The 20,716-nt window shown below is 38.4% G+C and overlaps 1 protein-coding gene across 1 annotated transcript in view; it reads right to left on the reverse strand.

The window, feature by feature from the left end:
* Pla2g4a (phospholipase A2 group IVA) overlaps window positions 1-20,716 on the reverse strand; it is a 146,772-nt gene that overhangs the window by 55,901 nt on the left and 70,155 nt on the right. The window contains exons 6-8 of the mRNA XM_052200672.1: window positions 10,412-10,449; window positions 8,826-8,967; window positions 140-276 (exon numbers count right to left, since the gene is read on the reverse strand). Coding sequence (XP_052056632.1) covers window positions 140-276; window positions 8,826-8,967; window positions 10,412-10,449 — 317 coding nt within the window. The remainder of the gene's footprint in view (window positions 1-139; window positions 277-8,825; window positions 8,968-10,411; window positions 10,450-20,716) is intronic.

The following is a 20,716-nucleotide window of genomic DNA, read 5'->3' on the forward strand; positions in this document are numbered from 1 at the left end:
TGACTGTAGCATCATATTAAAACACTTTAGTAATATAAAGATTCAATTTTTTTAAATCCTCTGTTCCTAAGGTTTGAGTTAGATAAATTATAAACCTTTAGAAAAATCAAATTTAAATTAATTAAAAATGCATACTAACCATGTGGAGCCAGAAAGACCAGCAATGTAGGTAGCACAATCCAAAATCCCTGATTCATACAGTGCCTTCATCACACCAGAGAATCCCACCATGGCCCGGAAACCCCCACCTGAACCCAAAATGGCCACCACAGGCACCTAAAATGAAACAACACAGAGATTATACAAACAGCAAAAACTGTAGATTCATTTCTTTTCCGTTTCAATTTTTAGGTTAAGCATGTTCTAGTTAAATATAAAGAAACATATTATTCATGCATTGGCAGTATTGAATTTTCTTTTCTATGTTTATTCATCTTATTTTGTAAGCTTAATTTTTTGCAAAAAGTGTTTTGTGACATGGGTCTCAAGCTAGGCCAGTCATTGGTTGGCCCCAAATCAGGAGCAAGCTATGTCTGACTACATTGTCTGCCTTTGGACTCCCTTCTTCTAACTAGCTGCCTCATTGAGCTCCAAGAGAGCTCCAACCCATGGGAGGCCTCCTCTCTTCTGGGAAAAACAGGAGGAGGGAGAGCTGGAGAGAGGGATGGACTGGGGAAAGAGGAGGGAGGGGAAGCTTCAATCAGGATGTAAAGTAAATAAGGAACTTGACTTTTTCAAAAAGAGAACACAGTCCAAAAGTGTGTCTCATCTTAAAAAAAAAAAATCAAGAATCAAAATGAATTGGAAAACAGATATTATTTTAATAATAGTTACAATAATACCCATAGCCAAGCTCTATGCTTGTTCAGCCTGCTGTAGTCTGTAACTTGCTTTCCCTGATTTCAGGGCATTGATTCATTTGGGTTTCAAACATCCCATAAAGCCCTAAAAAGAGTATTGTTACTTGTCAGGCTCTTAGCTGGTACCCTACAGTTGATCAAACAGCTAGCTTTCAAGGGATGTTTAGAGGGAGAATCTTTAACACAGTGTAACAGACCTGGTGCTACCACTAAGAGTTAGGCATGTGATGAGAAGCTGATTTATTTTTTGTTTGTTTGTTTCAACCTGAAAGGGGTTAAGTGCCCAATGGCTCCATAACAGCCAAGGCTCAAGCTAAGGTACAACTAATGCCAAAGCCATGCTCCTTCCTCTTTGGCATTCTTATATAAAAGGATGGTGTTTATAGAAAGAAATCCTAGATGCACAGTCAAACTGCATTTCATACTCATTTATAACATCAAATTGTATCAGCATAGCTTTGCTGAGTTCTATGCCAAGTAAGGGTTCACCTTTCCAGACTCCCCCAAAAGGGCATCCTATGCTGTCTTCCCTTTTACAATCTCGTGTATCTAGTTAATACATGAAGAGTAAATTTGGATGCTAAAATAGTCTTCTAAACAATCATTTCTGAAATAACATCCAGAGAAATAATTTGTGCATCTGTTAGCCCTTGTTGCTATTTGGAGAAAATCAGATAAGAAATGCTAAGTTTTAGGTTATATTTGGACCCAACATCATTAATATTTGTGTATAAATGTGTCCAAAAATATTTCACATACTTTTTGGTATGATTACAGGAAATGAACTTGCCTTTACAAAAGGCCCATAGTTTGATTTAATCTCTCTTGATGTATGGGTTTGCAAATACTATTAATTTTCTTCCTTAGAGAAGAAAGCTCTGAGGTGCTTAAGGGCTTTGACATTTCCATAGACTCCAAGATCTAACCATCACAAAAGACATTTTTTTCCATGGCCCTGTGTTAGGGATCAGTAAGGAAACAGAACCAATACAATGTGTGCTTATAGAGAAAGATGTCCATTACATGAAAGTGGTTCACACAATTGTAGAGAATAGAAAGTCCAAACCTGTAGTATAAACTAGCAAGGTCCAGTCCCAGAAAAGCTGATGATACAAAGTCCAAAAGAAGTACTGTGCGAGTCCTTCCTGACTAAGCAGCCTACACTTTTTTGTTTTATTCTCGCCTCCAGCTTATTGGATGAGGGCCACCCACTGACAGAGAGTAACCTGTTGCTAAGGCAATCAACAAGACTTAACATAAATCTACACCTACCCCCAAAGCCCCTGCATCATTATTTCTCATACATGCATTCACTTCTGTATCCTTGATTCTCAAGGGCCTTCGAGAATCTTCAGGACCCTCAAAATGTGTAACCCTGTTGGCTGCAATATGAACTTCGTGGGCATCTACTTTCAGGACAACCTTCTAGCTCTTGTTGCATTCCAAGGTCATTCAAATCCTGCAAATACCTTCGATAAGAAACATTTAGTGTAATGCTTATGTTCTAGAACTGACACCAAGCAAACTTTCATCTGCTCAGTTTACCTTTCCAGACTCAACAAAGGACATCTCATACTGTCTGCCCTGTGACAATCTCTAAGAATTAAAAGAGTAAGAATCGATAGTGCAAAGTGTCACATAAGAATAAAGAGGAACTGAGAGGGAGAATGTGCTAGATGAAAGATACAAACAGGATAACATTATTCCTAATAATATGGAAAGATCCAAGGATCTTTCCATGATCCACTTCAGAAGCTGTCTTATTCTGTCTTTCTTCCATCTGTTCTTTTCTGTAGTCTTTGCTTAACACTCAGATAAGGAATACAATAAGAGTCATTTCATACTTCTGGTTTGTCTAAGGTGATTTGTTTAATATGAAACATAATCCTTAAATCTTGAATGAATGTGAACACACACTGTTGCTTGTGTTTCAGCATAAAATGGAGATGATGCTACTCACAGAGTCAAGGAAATGAACACAAATGGCTGAGACAGTAGTTACACAATAAAACAGTTCTTCATAGACACCATTGGGGGTTGTTGTTGACTGCATAGTACCCTGTGACAATAACTGTTAATAACTAAGGAAAAGCATCTTTGTTGTAACTCAATGATGAAGGCTGGATCTTCTCTCCATATTAGACACCAATCATCTTTCAGGAACAAGGAGATCATACAGTAACATTTCTCTTCACACAAAAGTTCTAGGTTTTCATCTGATTAATTTTCATGACATAAATTAATCTGAAATTTTCATCGGATCAAAACCAGTTTTAAAATAATAGACTCTAGACAATCCTAATACAGCAATATGATGGTTTAAAGAATTTACTTCAAGTGGACACATACGGCATACAAAATAGCAGCTGATTTCAAAGGGTACCAACATGAGAAAACTCAAATCCATCCAATCTAAACAAAAAGTTACATATTTCAGAAAGATTTCTGACCTAAGTGATCAAAAACAGTAGTAGTAGTAGTAGTAGTAGTAGCAGTAGCAGTAGCAGTAGCAGTAGCAGTAGCAGTAGCAGTAGTAGTAGTAGCAGTAGTAGTAGCAGCAGTAGCAGTAGTAGGAGGAGGAGGAATAGGAGGAGGAGGAGGAGGAGTAGTTATTGTTACTGTTATTGTTGTTGCTGCTGTTTTAAAGCTGAGTATTTAGGAGCACAAATTCATAGACTATTAGAAATCTTAACTATTTGTCTAGCTCACTCTCCAGACAGGAAACTGGGACTATTACATTTAACAATTATTGTGACAGGGTACCATGCAATCAACAACAACTCCCAACAGTGTTTATGACAAACCATTTTATTGCATAACTTCTGTGTGCTCTTCACATTTTACTGGATACATCCCAGCCATTGATGTCCATTTCATTGACTCTATGAGAGATATCATCTCTATTTTATGGCTGAAACACAAGCAACACAGTGTGTGCCTAAGTTCACTCAAGATTTAAACTCATCAGGTCCTGCACTGAACACTGTCTCCTTTTGAAAAACAAGAGCAGGGTGGGACATTCCTGACTTTAGGGTTTATTTAAGATAGTTCTTGAGGGTAACAACCTACGCTCCCATACCTAGAGGGTACCTATGAAATACTGATGAGAATGTGAAGATCTTCATAGAGAGCAGGAGAAGGACAGACTAAAAGACACAAAAATTAATATGATAATAGAGAAATCTTGTTTTATGGAATGGACACTATTGATCACATAGTCTGTGGTGTGGATTATGTCTAAGATGGTCATTTGTGATAAGAGGGAAAGAGATAAAAGAAGACCAAACAAGAATAGAATCCATCTTTAAATACATGAAATTCACATTTTGAGTACTATTTTTGAGAAAAGGAATTTCCTCACTATCCATCTACTGCAAACAAACACACCCAACTTATTATACTGCTACATTTACAAATATGAAGCCAAACATGATTTTTCTAGGAAGATTTACCATGTTTTTTTTTTTCCATTAGGAAATGCTGGATCAGGGGTAGCAGCAGCAACTACTCTTTTGAAACCCCAAGAATAAATGACCACTGGACATCCATACACATATGGCCTACAGATGTGTCTGCTCTAAAAGTCTAATCCTCTCATCTAAGCCTTCGTCTCTTCATTACCATCCAGATATTGGTGTTCCTCTCTTTTGGAAGCCTGATACTCCTTTCTGTCTCCCTCTTCCTCCCTTTCCTCTGTTTTACCTCTCCATAAATGCAATACCACCAACTACTGCCTAATTGTATCTCCCAACTCACCTAAAATATTCACTGAGTAACATATTTTAGGAGCTATTCTAGGTACTGGAAACTCACAGGTGGACATCACAGACAGTAATGACCCTCATTAAACATATTCTAATGGAGAAAACAGACATCAAGTGGATATGGAACACTCATGGTAGATTCAGAAGAAGAAGAAAAAACAATGTATCTTTAAGTGCAATCTCTGATAAGTGGATATTAATTAGCCCAGAAGCCCTGAATACCCAAGGCACAAATCGCATAACAAATGACTCCCATGAAGAAGTATGGAGAAGGTCCTGATCCTGGAAAGGATTGATCTAGCATTGGAGGGGAATATAAGGACAGAGAAAAAAAGGAGGGAGGTAATTGGAGAATGGATAGAGAGAAGAAGGTTTAGGGGACATATGGGGAGGGGGGATCCGAGAAAGGGGAAATCATTTGGAATGTAAACAAAGAATATAGAAAATAAAAATATTAAAAAAAGAAGGGTATAATGCAATCAAATTCATTTTTTGGAAAGATCACACTGAATTCTTGGTAGACAGAAAATGAGAAGGAGGAGATATAGAGACTAGTGATGGTGTTTTCAGTATTAGGAATGCAAAGTTGGGAATCCTGAGAGGCTCATTGGTAATAAAATCAAAGATGAGAACAAGGGGACTGGATAAGAAAATCAAGACCCACGATGACTTAGATGTTGCAACTTGTAGGGGCAGAGTTTCAAATGCCAGGAGGACATCCACAGCTGTGTGGTGGGGAAAGACAGAATAAGACAAGTTCAGCATATGTCAGGGAAGGGATGCAACACACAGAGAAGAAAGACACCTGGAGCATGAAAAGGTGCAAAGTGGGCTGTGCATAGCATGCATATAGCTTTGTATAAAATATCCATACTCAAGTGGAAGCTGGCAACATAGATGGGGAGGGGCCTGGAAAGAGCTAAGAAATTAACACATTCTGGTTCCTAAGAAAAGCTTGTGATCTGATGTGGCTTTGCATTTGAAAGAAAAGGAAATTCCCTCATTAAAGTAGAAGAGAAAGTAGAAAGGAAAGGCACAGGCAGTGCATGTTAATCTCGGGGCCAAAAAACTTAGAAGAGAAAGATTGATGGGACTCTTAGCTCTTGACTTTTCCTTGCCTTTGATTAGGAGCCAAGTTATTAGCTGTGAATGGAGTAATCAGAGAGTTGAAGTAAAAAAATAAAATTGTTCTAAATAACTGACTGAGAGGCTGGGATTATCAGTCAGGATCTTCTGAGGGACAGAGACGACCATGAATGTAGAGAACCTCCTTTTCATTCCAACACACTCTTTCCTGTGGCCTGGTTAGTATTCTCCCACCTTCCTACACACTCCAGCACCCTGCACACCGCTTCTCTTAACATATCATTAGTTCCATTTGCTTAAATATCTGTCAAACAAGGCTTTAAAGTCAGAGTAAGGAATCCCCCTTGCCACCCATACTCTAGGACAACTCATAGTTATCTTCAGTCAGTGACATATGACAGAAACCAGAAACAACTTGAAATATAATTTCTAGGTTCTAATGACCTAACAATACCAAAGACAGAAACAAAAAGCAATTGAAGAACTGCTGGTCAAAGACTTGTTAACTACATTAAAAGCAAATGGACAAAACAAAACAAAATGAGTAATATGCTAAAAAATAAAAATAAAAAGGAGTTTCTCTGAATACTAGTAACCAAACACAATAACCTGTTATAAATTCTTCAAGAGATATGTCAGGCCAACAAAGAAGGTACACAATTAAAGAGAGGTCATTCTCTGCATTTTTTAAAAATAGAAATTTAGATGGAATATCTTACTGTTAAGTTGGTTCCACCGAAATCAAAGCCATTCCAACATCAGCAACTGACTTCCTACCTCAGGGCTCTCTGAAAACACAGCTGGAAACCTACCATCTCCTGGCATGTGGGTATTCATCTGGTACCCTTACTCAGTTATTAATTCTCAATTATATTGAAATTCTAGGGTGTGTGTGTGTGTGTGTGTGTGTGTGTAAGTACGTACTGAACAAATTATGTTAGTTAAAATATTCAGTTAATAGAAAAAGCTAATGGAAATAAACCAAGAATTTCTGATCTACCACTAATAAGAAATTTTATCATTGCAGTAATTTATCTTTATAGATTTCATTGATAAAGATAGAGAGAATGGAGAAGAAGAGAGGGATATAGGGTATAGTAAATAGATGATGAGGATGATTAGATATATAGTTATAGATAGATAGATGGATGATGGATAAATAGAAGGAACAAAAGAAAGAAAGAAAGAAAGAAAGAAAGAAAGAAAGAAAGAAAGAAAGAAAGAAAGAAAAAAAGAAAGAAAGAGAGAAACAAAGAAACAAAGAAACAAAGAAACAAAGAAACAAAGAAACAAAGAAAGACGGGCATGTTAATGATAAATGGCTCTAAAGGAGTTACATAATGTATTACTGAATATTCACTATAATGTAAGCAAAAGAAGTTAAAGTAAAATTCAAATATTGTACTGTTAATAACTGTTCTCAGTTCTTTTATTCTGAACTCTTGATAGAATAAATTCAACTATTTTTGACTACTTTGTTAATTTTGAAGCTCTTTGCTATGAAATATAAACTTTTTTTAATCTCTTCTTTTTATATGCAACTCAATTCAGCTAAAGAATGTTAGAAAGCTAGTTAAGAACACCTTATTTCTGTGTTCATCTTTGGGGGGTGTTTTTTCTAAAAGGATTAGTACTTATATACCTAATTTAAAAAGCAAATACAAAAACCTATAATTGAGGACTGGAGAAATAGTTCAGCAGTTAAAAGCGCTGGCTACTCCTCCATAGGCCCTGATTCCAATTCCCAGAATCCACATGGCAGCTCGTAACTCTCTGTAACTCAAGTCCAGGGGATCTGAAGCCCTCTTCTTATCTCCATGGGAACTACATAAATGCAGTGAGCAGATACACTTGCAGACAAGACACCCACACAAAACATAAATAAAAATAAAGTGGAAAATATTTAAACCTCTATTAAAGAATACAAATTGTTTTACATCCACAGGGTGGAGGTTCCTCAATTCTTTAAAAAAAAAAAAAAAAAAAAAAAAGCTAATAAACCATAAGAAGATGTGGAACAAGCTAAAATTTAATTTATTATTATATAAAATAATCCAGTCTGAAAAGATTTCATATTATCTGACAGCCAGAAGAAAGACGAGTGGATGTCAGAGGTTATGTGAAAGGTAGAACTATGTATGTAGAAGACAATGTATAGTCAAGATAACAAAACTACCTCCCCTGAGTCTGTAGACATGGGTCATTACACATTTGTCAAAACCGTACATTAATTACAAACCCTTACATAAACTGTGGACTTTGAGAAATTATGCATCAACTGAAGGTTTGTTGATCTTAACAAGTCTGTCTACCATTCTGATGTGGAGGATTAACAGTTCAAGAATGCAATGGTAAATTTTGTGTTAACTTCATTGGGTCAAGGAATATCCGGACAGCAGGCTAATAAAACAGTATTTCTGCATTCATTTATGCGGGTGGTTTCCAAGAAGTCTAGTGATAAAATCAGTGAACTATATAAAGAACAGCTTCTTTCTGCTTTGTGAACATCATGGCTCAATATGCATCCAGCATTTTTTGCCCTTGGATATGTATCCCAATGGGTTCTCAGGCCTTGGGTCTCTAATGATACCAACAGCACCATCACACTAGCCCTGCCATTCTAATTCTTAGGTCTGCAGCCCTTGAGTCATAGTTATAGCATCAGATTAAATTGTATTCCTGTGTTCCCTGGGTTTCTGCCTTGCAGCTAGCATATCATAGGACTTCATATCTTTCAGAATACACAGGAGTCAAATTCTATATTAAACTCTCCCTCCCTCCCTCCCTCCCTCCCTCCCCCTATTGGTTCTGTTTCACTAGAGAATTCTAAGACTGGGTGATTATAAACGTGTGAATGGAACATGAGGGGAATTTTCTGTGTTTTCTTCTCAGCTTGTCTCTGGAATTAACACTTTTGAAAGTCAAATTACTATTATTGCTGTTAACTCTTACCAAATATGATCAACATTCCATTGGACTTTCCTCAAAGTTTTTATTAAACCACTACCTCACTCCACAAGCTGAAGAAATAATATCTACACCAAGGGATATATTTGGAGAAAATACTAGAAAATTATCATTAGGCTGTAATAAGGTTTAAAAATTCCGGACTTACATCACGTGTGGAATAAAGCCCCTCACTCTTTTCTGGACCCAAAAGCTTCTTCATGTTCTCTTTTATGTTCTCTTTCCTCTGCTGTCTGAACGTTTTCTCCTGATCACACAAGGCCATACTGAACCGTAGGTCTGGGCATGAACTATGGTGGAAAACAGAGAAGTCAATGAGCCAGGGTTCCCAGGAACTTTGTTTTATAGTATCCACCATCCCCAGTTCCCCAAAGCTGCATTAATACATGTCATCTGCTTCCCTCAAGCAATTACCCAGGAAGCAACTTAAACAAGAACACTATCTTATTGTTATCTTAAACCAGTGTGTGTCCTATTGCAAGCAATGATCTAACGTTGAACTCAAAATAGAAACAACAATAACAACAACAAAAAGATTAACAATATGTATTCAGATGAGAACAAATTAAAAGTATTTTCTCGAAAAAAAAAGTGATATTTAGGTAAAATAAAAGAGTCCCCAATACATTGTGTAATGGTTTAGGTGAGATGTCCCTTATAAGTCTTGGACACTTATAATTATTTGCTGTCCATTTTGGTGTCTGTTTGGAGAAAATCAGGAGGTATGGTGACACTGCGAAAAGTATATGACTGGGGACAACGTTTGCACTGTCTCATCACTCCCAGTGTACCCTCTAAATTTTGTTTCTAGATGAGGATACAAGCTCTTAACCACTGCTCACATCTCCTTGACCTGCTAGCGCTCCTCCACCATCATGAACTCCAACCTTTTGGAACCTTCAATGCCAGGCAAAGTCTTTCTTTTATAAGTGGCCTCAGTCATGGGGTTTTATAACAGCGATAGAAAAGTGGCCAACTCACATTGTATATTAGCAGAGTAGAGACTTTCAGAAGTGATACGGTACAGAAGGATATTTGCGGGTCTTTGGTTCATTACAAGACTATGTGGTCAGGAGTTCTTCCCATGTCACTGTACCCCCCCCCACCACAACACTAACATCATAATACTTGCTAACAGCACAAAAGGCTTGACTCCCAGGGAATATTTTTTCAGAAATACTATATTAATAAATTTCCTTGTCTAATGGAGGACTTCCTCAAAAAGAAAAGAACTTCAAATAACAGAACTCCACTTCAAATAACAGTTACCCACAAATGTAGGGACATCTATAAGACATTGAAATCCCTGTATTTATAATCCTTCTTTTGAATACTGATAGTAACAATATCTTAAAAACCTATACTCTGCTTTTAAAAAACTACATTAAGCATAATGCATTGAAAGAAATTATTACGCATGTAGGGGCCAATCCACAATGGGAAATAGGCTTTAAAAACTGTAATTACACTCAGGGGAATAGACCTGCTACTAGAAGGAGAGCCCTTGAAAACAAGTTCTTATTCTGACAACTATTGCCCAGCTTCCAAACTACTGGAAAATTCAGAAGAGAATGTATAATTCTGTCATTTGGATCGTTTAAATGAGTAGCTAGCTAAAGGAGACTATAATGATACTGTTATATATACAAAACTTTAGGAATTATTTCACACATCAAGTATTTTCTTTAGTGATATAACTTAATATTCTTCCTCCGATTAAATAAATATACTTACCAAACTTCAAGAGACATTTCTAAAATCATTTCAGTGACCTGTAAAAAGAACAGAGTTAATAAAACAGATGTGCTTGATATAAAGCAATCAAATAAAATTTAAGTGACAAATTAAACAAAGAAAAAAAAAGGAAAGAGAAAGTTCCATGCAGACCTCTCTACATAGATACCTTTGTCCATTTTTGTTAGTTTTATACCTCTACACAATAAGTTACGTTAGCGAGTATTATTAGAATTACCTGTGCCTGCTTAGAAGCATGGCTGTTACGGTGGGAATCAACTGCTTTCTGATTGGATTTGAGACATGACCCACAGAAGGGAATTCAGGCCTCATCCTGCAAACCTGTTCAAAAGCCTGTTGTGCTGGGGAGGTCACAGGCCCTGAGGTGAAATCTATTACCGCTGTTTTACTAAATGGATGTGGTGTCAAACCGCCTTCTAAATATTTGCTTATATTCATGGATTAGCGCTCTCCAGCCTTGGTCAGAAAAGTTTCCGTTCGCAGTGGGGGCAACAGTTTATGCAGAGACCCATACATAACTGATAAAAGTCCTGAAAATAACTGACTGTGTTGAGCGTTTGGCTTCAAACTAAAACACCTGTATTACCCACTGCAAGGCTCAGGCACATCAACAAAAGGCGGTTGGAATGAATGTAACAGGCAGAGGATAGGTAGGCATGCTATGAAACACTATCTTCTGTACATGTCATGGCCATTGCATGTATGAACTCACAGAGGCTATGGTTACCTGTACAAGACCCACACAAGGTGGGACCCCTCAATATTCCATCACAGACAGGAAAGGGACTCAGGATGCTCCACCCCTCCTTGAGGAGTTATTACCAAGTAATGTTTGGAAAATCACTGTCTTCAATAGCTACTGGTAAGCTACCCATGCTCCAGTGAATAAACTTTTAACCATGTTTATGTAAGCAACTCTTAACACATCAGAACATCATAAAAACAAACATGAAGACAAAAAGTGAAGAAACATCTTTAAAGACATATATTTAAAATACACTATATATGAGTGAAATTGTCAAAAACGGTTATTTCATTAAAAAAAGAAAGAAAAGGCTCTTCTTTGCTATTTTCTTTCTACATTGAAATAACGTATAATTATTATTCACAAACTGTGACAAATGGCTGGAGAGTTGGACTTGGGATTACAAGAGTGAGAGAGCTGACTCTGCCCCTCACCAGCAGCATCACTTGAGAGACGGGCTCTGCTCCGCGTCTAGGCAACACAGTAGAGCTTGCCATGATGGTGAAGGAATGGGTGAACCAGCCCCAGGGGGGAGCTGGCCCAACTCCTTGAAGCCTGCAGCATTTGTGAGAGTGGGCACCAAGCCTCAACTGCACAGCACAGTGGAACTGACTTTGGTGGCACCGGTGTAGGTGAGCCAACCCCTAGGTAATGACAGTAGAAGAGCTGACTCTGCCCCCGCCAGCAGCAACATTGATGGGTTAACCAAGATGGTGCTGGAGAGTTTGACCTGGGGGTGCAGATGTGGGAGTCAGAGGGCTGACCAGCCCAACTAGGACCCAGGCCCAGATCCAGGTCATTGGGTTGGCCCATCCCAAAATCTACATCATCTGTGAACTGTTGTAGTGTGTGTGAAAGGTCTGGTTCCAATGATCTGAAGCTTCAGAATCTCCATAACAGAGGGAAAGAACAGGATCACCAAGAGGAGAGTCCTGATGAGGATATGGCAGAAGCCAGAGGCCTCGAACCAGACCAGTGACTCACTACAGTGAGCATTCATATGTGAAGATGTGTGAACACAGGGGTGCACTGTGGGACACACTGTAACACACTACAGCTTCCATTACGAGATGTTTTCTTTGCTTCGTTTTGTTTTTCTGTTTTTTGTTTTTTTTAATTTTATTTTGAAGGGGAGGCTGCAAGGAAGACAGATGGATACAAAAGGACAGGAAGACAAACAGGACTGAAGTACATGATGTGAAACTCACAAAGAGTCAATAAAAAGGTCAAAATAATTTATGGTACACTCCTGTTCATTGTAGTGTTTGCAAGTTGCGTAAGTTTGAAGATCTAACATCCACCATGGCCAGGAAATGAAAGAAAGCCTTGGAGGAAGTTATGCATGTGTGTAACAAGCAATGAGTCTGGAACTGGGATACTCAGACCTCCTGGATACTCAGTAGGCTCCAAGACACATCTATCAATGCAATGTGGGCAACCCAGGTTTATCTTCTTGAGCTTCCACTAGAGCGCTAACTAAACAATATCAAGTTAATCAGACAAATCTTGTTTAATGTAAAGGGAGTAGCTAATATCCACAGAGCCAAGATTTATGAAACAGTGCCTTTACAGACAGCACATCTCTGCTGTTTTGAAAGACCTCTGACATTAGTACTGATGGCATCAGGACTAAATAATGTCCCTAAAGACTGTAACAACTACTAACTGGGGAAATGTCCCGAAAGTAATGGTATAATTTAAAAATCATGTTATTACTTTTATTATACCAGTTACCATAAGAACTTAGGTTGGAATGACTGTTCAATTGCTACTATCAGATAGAACTACAATACACTTTTTGAAACATGCAGGGCCCAAGTTTAGAATCAGCAAACAAGGCTAAAAACATTAGATTTGTTACCTTTAGGATTTGTGGTATAGGAAGAAAACAAAACAGCAGGAGCTTTTTAAAGGTTTAAGATAAGCTCATAGATGATTGTTAGGATGAACTTTATAAGTAAAAGATAATAAAATCTATATAAAACTTTGTCTCACAGTACACTGAACTTAAATAGGTTTCTATTACTAGTCCAAACACTGCTAGCAGTATCTGGAACTGATGGGTAATCATTTCCAAATAAATATTTGGTGAATGCTCATGTGTGTGAAGTGCATCAGACAATCTTGTTCTTTTGAGAAATATACAATCATTAATAGAGATAAAATCTTGGAATGGTCTGACCCACAGAAAATTTCTTCTGCCTAACTTTACAAATCTTAATTCATGGAAGATGTAGATATTACTTTTATACCTGATTAAAAATATTCCAAATATTCTAGGACAAAAGGAATTATACATTCCCAGATGAATTGCAGTTCAATATTAGTCAAAACTGACAGGCTTTAAAATAATTACTATCTATTAATGGGAGTATTGCCTGACCACATACCAGGATATTATGCCTAATTTCACATTTTGAAATTTCAACTTAAATCTTTCTAAAAGGGGACTTGGGAAAGGTTTTATACTAAATAATTTTATTGGGGATGTTTAGTAAGATAAATCAGGAATAGGTGACATAAACACTGGTTTGTAGTTGCTGCTGGTACTGGGTGTTTGTCTGTTTGGTTGTTGGACAAGGTCTCCCACTATAATCTAGGCCTAGAACTGGTAACGCCTCCTTAGCTCCAGTGCTAGGCAATTACAGCCATGCCCCATCATACTTGGCTGCATATTCTGTTTTTCCAAGGAAATACATGAAAGTTGTCATCAATGTAAGCCTAGACTGTGTGTATTTCTCTCCAAAGGTCCAAATTTCCATGTACAAATGGGTAAAAAAAAATAAACTCTAATGCCCCATTGCAATGTGTACCTCAGTGAGATTAGTTAATAAAATGCTGAATTTCCAACTGGCAACTCCTGAAGCTACTTTATTATTAAAATACTCAATACTCAATGCTAGAAGGTATCTAGTGCCTCACTGCCCCATTGATTTAATAAAAAAAAAAAAAAAAAAAAAAAAAAAAAAAAAAAAAAAAAAAAAAAACCTAAAATTGGGTATGCCATTTTGGGGCTCTATTTCGTATTACCAGGAGAATACCCTTTCCATCCATGTTCTTTTAAAATATTCTGATCCTAGATAGAAGACAAGGATCTTGAGGTAATGGCAGCATAAAAGCAGGCACAGGATGTTTCTGTCATCTGGAACACTTCAGGATGTGTCTGCAGCTCTCATGGGTCAGCCCCTAACTTCCTTGTGTTGCCCAAGCAGATGACAGAGGATCAGAAGGAAGTTTTAGCTGCCTCCCCACTCCATGCACTGTGTTCAGACTTGCTGTGAAATCTGATATTCATGATCTCTGCATCTTCTACCTGGAACATGTCATTCAGCTAAAACAGCTACAAAAATATGCACTTCCTGTGAGGTATTACCCCACGACTGAAGCTTTCTTCCCACACACTACAGTATAAGGAAGGGGGACCAAATCTCTGAGGCCGAGGCCCATCATCAGCCCCTTCTGAACAAATCAACAACTCCAACTCCTCTCAGAATCAGAGATGTAAAAATGCAGGCAGCCCCAATTATGCATTCTTGCGGAAACTAAAAACCTCTTCTTTGCATTCCATGGTGGAGAAGAATTTTGACGTCTCCCATGGAACGTGTTCAGTCAGAGAGAGCAAAGACAACCAGAGTAGAGAAACAATCATTTAAAACAGCACTTCAGACTTTAACATAATTTCCAATGTGCCTAAACCACTGCTTCTCTTGAATACGTTGAAATAATGAAACTAAAAAAGCAAATATAGTGTCTGGTACCAGAGATATTTTTAAACTATTACGTTGAGAAGATCCACACAGTCAAACAAAATTTCCCTATTGGTAAAGAGTTCTTCAAATGTTTTATAACACAGTATGTCCATACTTTAATATTTGTTTTTTGCAATAAATCATTACTTTGAACTCTGATCATGGTCTGTCCATCCTCATTTCTTCTAGACAGAAACAAAGGTAAATGATGGCCGTGTTGACTCAGTAGTTGTGTATATCAGTCCAAGGAACGACAATGCTATTTTAAGTGTATTTGTATTTACCTGATCCATGTAAGATAATAAAATTAAAATTTGAAAGTTGAGTCACTTTTAGAAAGAGTAATATTTCCATACCATGCCTGTAATTCTACCTGGTAAAGAACAAAATATGAACTTGACAAGAAAGGGTATTCTGAACAGCGAGTAGGGACTACAACTCTGTCAGTGCAAATGGAGTCACAGGCACAAGGGTACACTTAGAAATAGCACTTTTAATATATAAAACTTAACTAACATAAAATTAGTATTTCCTACCTACCGAGAAATTCTTACCGAGATTACCAAGAATGTTCTCTTATTCAAGAACTCAGAACAATTGCCATCCAGAGTATACCTTAGACAATCTTTAAAGATTTGAAAGATGAAGAAACTACACTATTTTTCCTGTGGCTTGTTCCACTTTGTTCTCTATGACCTTATGATTCCTCAGTATCATTAGGAATTGGTGATTCCTTAACCTTTTAACCTTTTAACAAATGCAGCCATCAGTGAGAATTTGAATATCTTGATAATAAGTAGTTTTCATACAGTAACTCAGGATCCTTAGAACACTGTCAACAAGCCACTTTGTGGTCTCTCTACCTTTTATCTGTTAAACTCCACTATTTTCATTAGTACTAGCTAAGCAAGCCCCAAGGTTTTAACCTTTCACATAAACAATTATTCAAACAACTGTGGCTAGGTGCTTGTAGCTGCCTGTGTTATACTTCCTTCCTAGAACTTACTGCCTAATACAGGAGCTGCAAGAATAAAGGAAGTCAATGCAGGAACTCAAAACAGGACAGGAAGGTGGAGGCGGGAGTTGATACAGAGGCCATGGAAGAGCTCTGCTTACTGGCTTGCTCAGCCAAGTTTCTTATACTACCCAGGACCAGCAGCCCAGGGATAGCACTACCCCCAATGGGCTGTGATCTCTGTCATCAATCACTAATTAAGAAAATGCCCTACAGGTTTGACTAGAGTCTAATTTTATAGAAGCATTTTCTTAATTGAAGTCCCCTCCACCCAGATGACTTTAGCTTGTGTCAAGTTGACATAAAACTCTCCAGCACACCATCTTATCCAGTGATTCCCAGACTTTTCACAAAGTGATGTCACTTATAATTGCATGCTGATAAACTTATTAGGACAAAGGAACTATATAATTCAAAGGCACTGAACACACTTAACCCACCAGCTTACTTTGGATTAGCAAAATAGTGCCCTGTAAAGTGTTGGATCTGTTGTTGATGGTACAATGCGATGGAAGTAATAGCAGCATAATCCCACTGGTGGCCAAACAAAACAGCAAATTTTGTTGGTGAAATCCTTGCCTTACATGCCTAAGTCTGGGTTTCTATCTCCAGTGTTCATTTGAAAATAAAAATGAATAGAAAGAAAGAAAGAAAGAAAGAAAGAAAGAAAGAAAGAAAGAAAGAAAGAAAGAAAGAAAGAAAGAAAGAAAGAAAGAAAGAAAGAAAGAAAGAAAGAAAGAAAGAAAGGAAGAAAGGAAAGGAAAGGAAAGAATTCACAATTTTTAAAGTATGACTTCTGGTAAATGGATCAGTGCTCTACACCCTGTAAAGCCATGCTGTACATGCTGAACACTATGACCTGGGGCCTCTGTAGTATCTTGATGTTCCTCCAAACTCTACCTTATCTCTTGAACCTACCTAATGTGGAGTCTTTGACTTCACACGAGGCATAGTTCCTCAGTGAAATCATCCCGACGCAAACTCAACGTCCTGAACTCACACAAAAAGCTCCCATTGTTTCAACCTTTTGCCACTATCTCTTCCACAGAATTCAAGTCAGAATCATGACTAAGCAACAAGGAAAGCAATCAGCCAAAATTAGACAACTGCCACAGAGGCCTGAAACATGGCTATTTTTAAGCAATAATGGTAACTTCCAAATAAAGACAGAAAATTAAAACATAGCGTAAACCTGAGGCTGCAGTATTGGCCAAAACAAACTTACTTTATCCAGAAAAATAATGAAGTATAATTTCTGTCTGGCTTCCAAACTGTAGTATTTTCATGGTTTGTTTGAAGTGGGCTGGTTTATACACATCCAAATAACTTCTGAAGAATAGAGACCAGTGGTTCTCAACCTGTGGGTCACAACCCTTTTGGGTGTTGAGCTTTACAGGGGTCACTTAAAAATCATTGGAAAATACAGATATTCACCTTCTGATTCATTATAGATGGTTACAGGCCACTAACAGTTATTAGGAACTGAACTCAGGAGTTTTGGAAGAACAGCCAGCACTTTGCATCTCTGAGCCATATCTCTAGCCCCACATTACCATTCATAACAGTAGCAAAACTACCATTATGAAGTAACAATGAAATAATTTTATGGTTGGGGTCACCACAATATGAAGAACTGTATTAAAGGGTCTCAGCATTAGGAAGGTTGAGAAACACTGACCTAGATCTTTTGAAGCAAAATTGTCCATTATAACCTAAAAAAAACTGTGTTTGGTAAATTCAAGAATGACTGAGTATGGTACTCTGAATCACTGTCAAAAAAAATGGCTGCTGATTTCAACTCTATTTCTGTTTAAACAATGAGTGCCTTTACATCAATAAAGACAAATAAGTTTACTACCCAATTAAATCAGTTTCATGAAGCACACATGATTCACATTTGGTTGAATCTGATCAGTAACAATTATAATGAGAATATCTAGCTTTTATCTGGTGACTGCTGGACCATGTCTTATATTAATATGTTCCCAGGTTAGTCAACCTGCTTAACCATAACCACAATCCTAAGATGTGGGTACTAGATGTAACTCTGCCTCCTAGATGAGGGTGAGGCAAAAACTGCGAGTCCGTCATCACTCAGGCTAATCAGTCACAAGCCACAAACTCCAACAAGCAGAAGCCCCCTGGCTCTGAGACTGCACCTGTACCAGATGATCTCAGCCAACTGCTAGGCTGCTCTCAGGAGAAAGCTAGGCCACTCTCTAAGCTCTGAGGACAACAATAGATGTTCATCTTGACTTAAAAAATGCCAGTTGCAGCAAAAATTGGAGAGCCAACTCTAAAACTGTTAAATCTGAGACTCTATGGAAGAATCTCAAACAGCAATTCCTATTTTCCAACTCAGCAGCCCTCACCCCTACGAAAAAATTGCTTAACTCAACTCTTACACATTAGAGCTGATGACAGAGACTTTCACATCGCTGTCTGTCACCTTCCATTCCCATTCTAGTTACTTTCCAGAGAAACTCTGCGCTCTTAGGGCATCTACCCTTTGACATGTGTCTCAACACCAGGTAACTTTACAGGTAACTTTGAGCTTGCTAACCCTTTCTTAGGAAAATGCCTAACCTGTTTGCTCTCAGTTTCCTGTTATGTGCGCACAAGCCTGCAGTGAGTCACCTCCCATACTGGAAGATGCTATGTCAATTCTTGCATCTTGAATCCAAGTAAAGCTATGTCCTGAGCCCTCATACCTGTTCTTCCTTCATTCATCAACTCTCTCATCATTAGCCTTACTTAGAAGCATGTTCTTGAACTTGCTGTGCCAAGATGATAGCTTCTTTCAGGCATTTCCTCAGGTAATTCTGATGAGAACTGTCCTCTACCCCTTCAGTGGAGACACTATGGCCACACCTTTGTTTCAAGGATAAGCTTAGCCATTGATGCTCATGCTATCCACGATGGCTGTAACCCGCCATCTTCATTCCCTTTTGGACCGAGTGTGTCTTTTGCCCTTCTCTCTATTTTTCTTTTTCGATACTGGAGACACCCCCTTCTCACAGGTACTTTGCCAGCAATCTGGGATCCTAGACTACATTGGTCAGTTTTCTGCTATTACAATCATAGAAGTTATGTACGCTATTAAAAACAACAATAACAACAACAACAACAACAACATGGGTTTACATTGCTTAGATAGTTTAAAAGGCTGAAAGTCCAAACCAGGTCGCTCCACGAAGGCCTCATGACGGATGGTATGGCAACAATTTGAACTCCCTGAAATTATGTCAAAGGCAGAGAACCAGAACATGTGGGGGTACCAGTTGTGTTCTTTTAATAATTCCTCAACCTCCAAGAATGGTCAGCATTTATCTCTTCAAAAGGTGACACTCACCATTACATACTTCCAACTAAGCCACACATCTTAAAGGCTCCAATCCACCACCTATCAACACTGTCACACATTACCAGCCCTGAAATCCCAGGAAGATACATTGAAGCCATAGGAAGAGTCTTTCTACCCGGGATATCTTCTGCCCTCAGCTTTTAAGATTCCTTTCTCAGCCACATTTCTAGGATGGCATTTGCTACCCTCTTCACCATCCACATATGCACATCCCTTTATTCTTCTTCCCTGGTCTGTGAAGCATTTCTTCCTACTACTAACACGAGTGTCTCCCCCTGGCTTAACTTGCTTTTCATCTGAGCAGAATATTAGCTTCAGAAAGACAAGGACACTTGTTTGCTTGCTCAAGGTTGAAATCAGTGCACATTCCTGGGTGTTCAGTGGTTATTTGTGAATAGATGGAGGATGTGTGGCACACAAACACAACAGATGAAGGCTCATGACAGAATGCGAGCGTGCTTGTGAAATGAATGAATTAAAAAAGGAGCCACTCATTCCTTTAGCTCGTCCACATATTTTTCTATACTAGGCACATGGCACTTAGCATGATCCTATATAATTCCTGATTGGCACTCAGTACTGAGGTGCTTAGCAGCAAAGTGTGCTGTTATGTGCCATCTGCTTAGAAATGTGTCAGAGGATGGATGAGCGAAGAGATGACGAAACCCAGAGCAGGCACAAGCAAGAGGAGAATGTTACCTATAGAACATGATGACTGCTATGCACTTGGTTGCTGTAGAAACATTTGAACTTATGTTTGAAAAACCGTCATAATAAGATTTGGTGTTGGGGGTGGGAGGACAGATTAGACTGCTTTACAGAGGGCTTCTTCTCTGGCTGTAGGAACCATAAACGTTAGGTGTACACCAAGTGCGCTCTGTCAGACCTTCAGATTATTTTGAGGATGGTGGCTTTGTTGTTGTTGTTGTTTTATATTTTAACTAGTTATTTTGTGTATATGTATGTATGTATGTGTACTGGCTGGTTTTGTGTGTCAACTTGACACAGGCTGGAGTTATCACAGAGAAAGGAGTTTCAGTTGGGGAAGTGCCTCCATGAGATTCAGCTCTGGGGCATTTTCTCAATTAGTGATCAAGTGTGGAGGGCCCCTTGTGGGTGGTACCACCTTTGGACTGGGGTTCTTGGGTTCTAAAAGAGAGCAGGCTGAGCAAGTCAGGGAAAGCAAGCCAGTAAGAAACATCCCTCCATGGCCTCTGCATCAGCTCCTGCTTCCTGACCTGCTTGAGTTCCAGTCCTGACTTCCTTTAGTGATGAACCGCAATGTGGAAGTATAAGCTCAATAAACCCTTTCCTCCCCAACTTGTTTCTTGGTCATGATGTTTGTGCAGGAATAGAATCCCTGACTAAGACAGTATGTATGTATGTATGTATGTATGTATGTATGTATGTA

This window comes from Apodemus sylvaticus, chromosome 12, assembly GCF_947179515.1.
Source record: "Apodemus sylvaticus chromosome 12, mApoSyl1.1, whole genome shotgun sequence".
Classification (NCBI taxonomy): Eukaryota; Metazoa; Chordata; class Mammalia; order Rodentia; family Muridae; genus Apodemus; species Apodemus sylvaticus.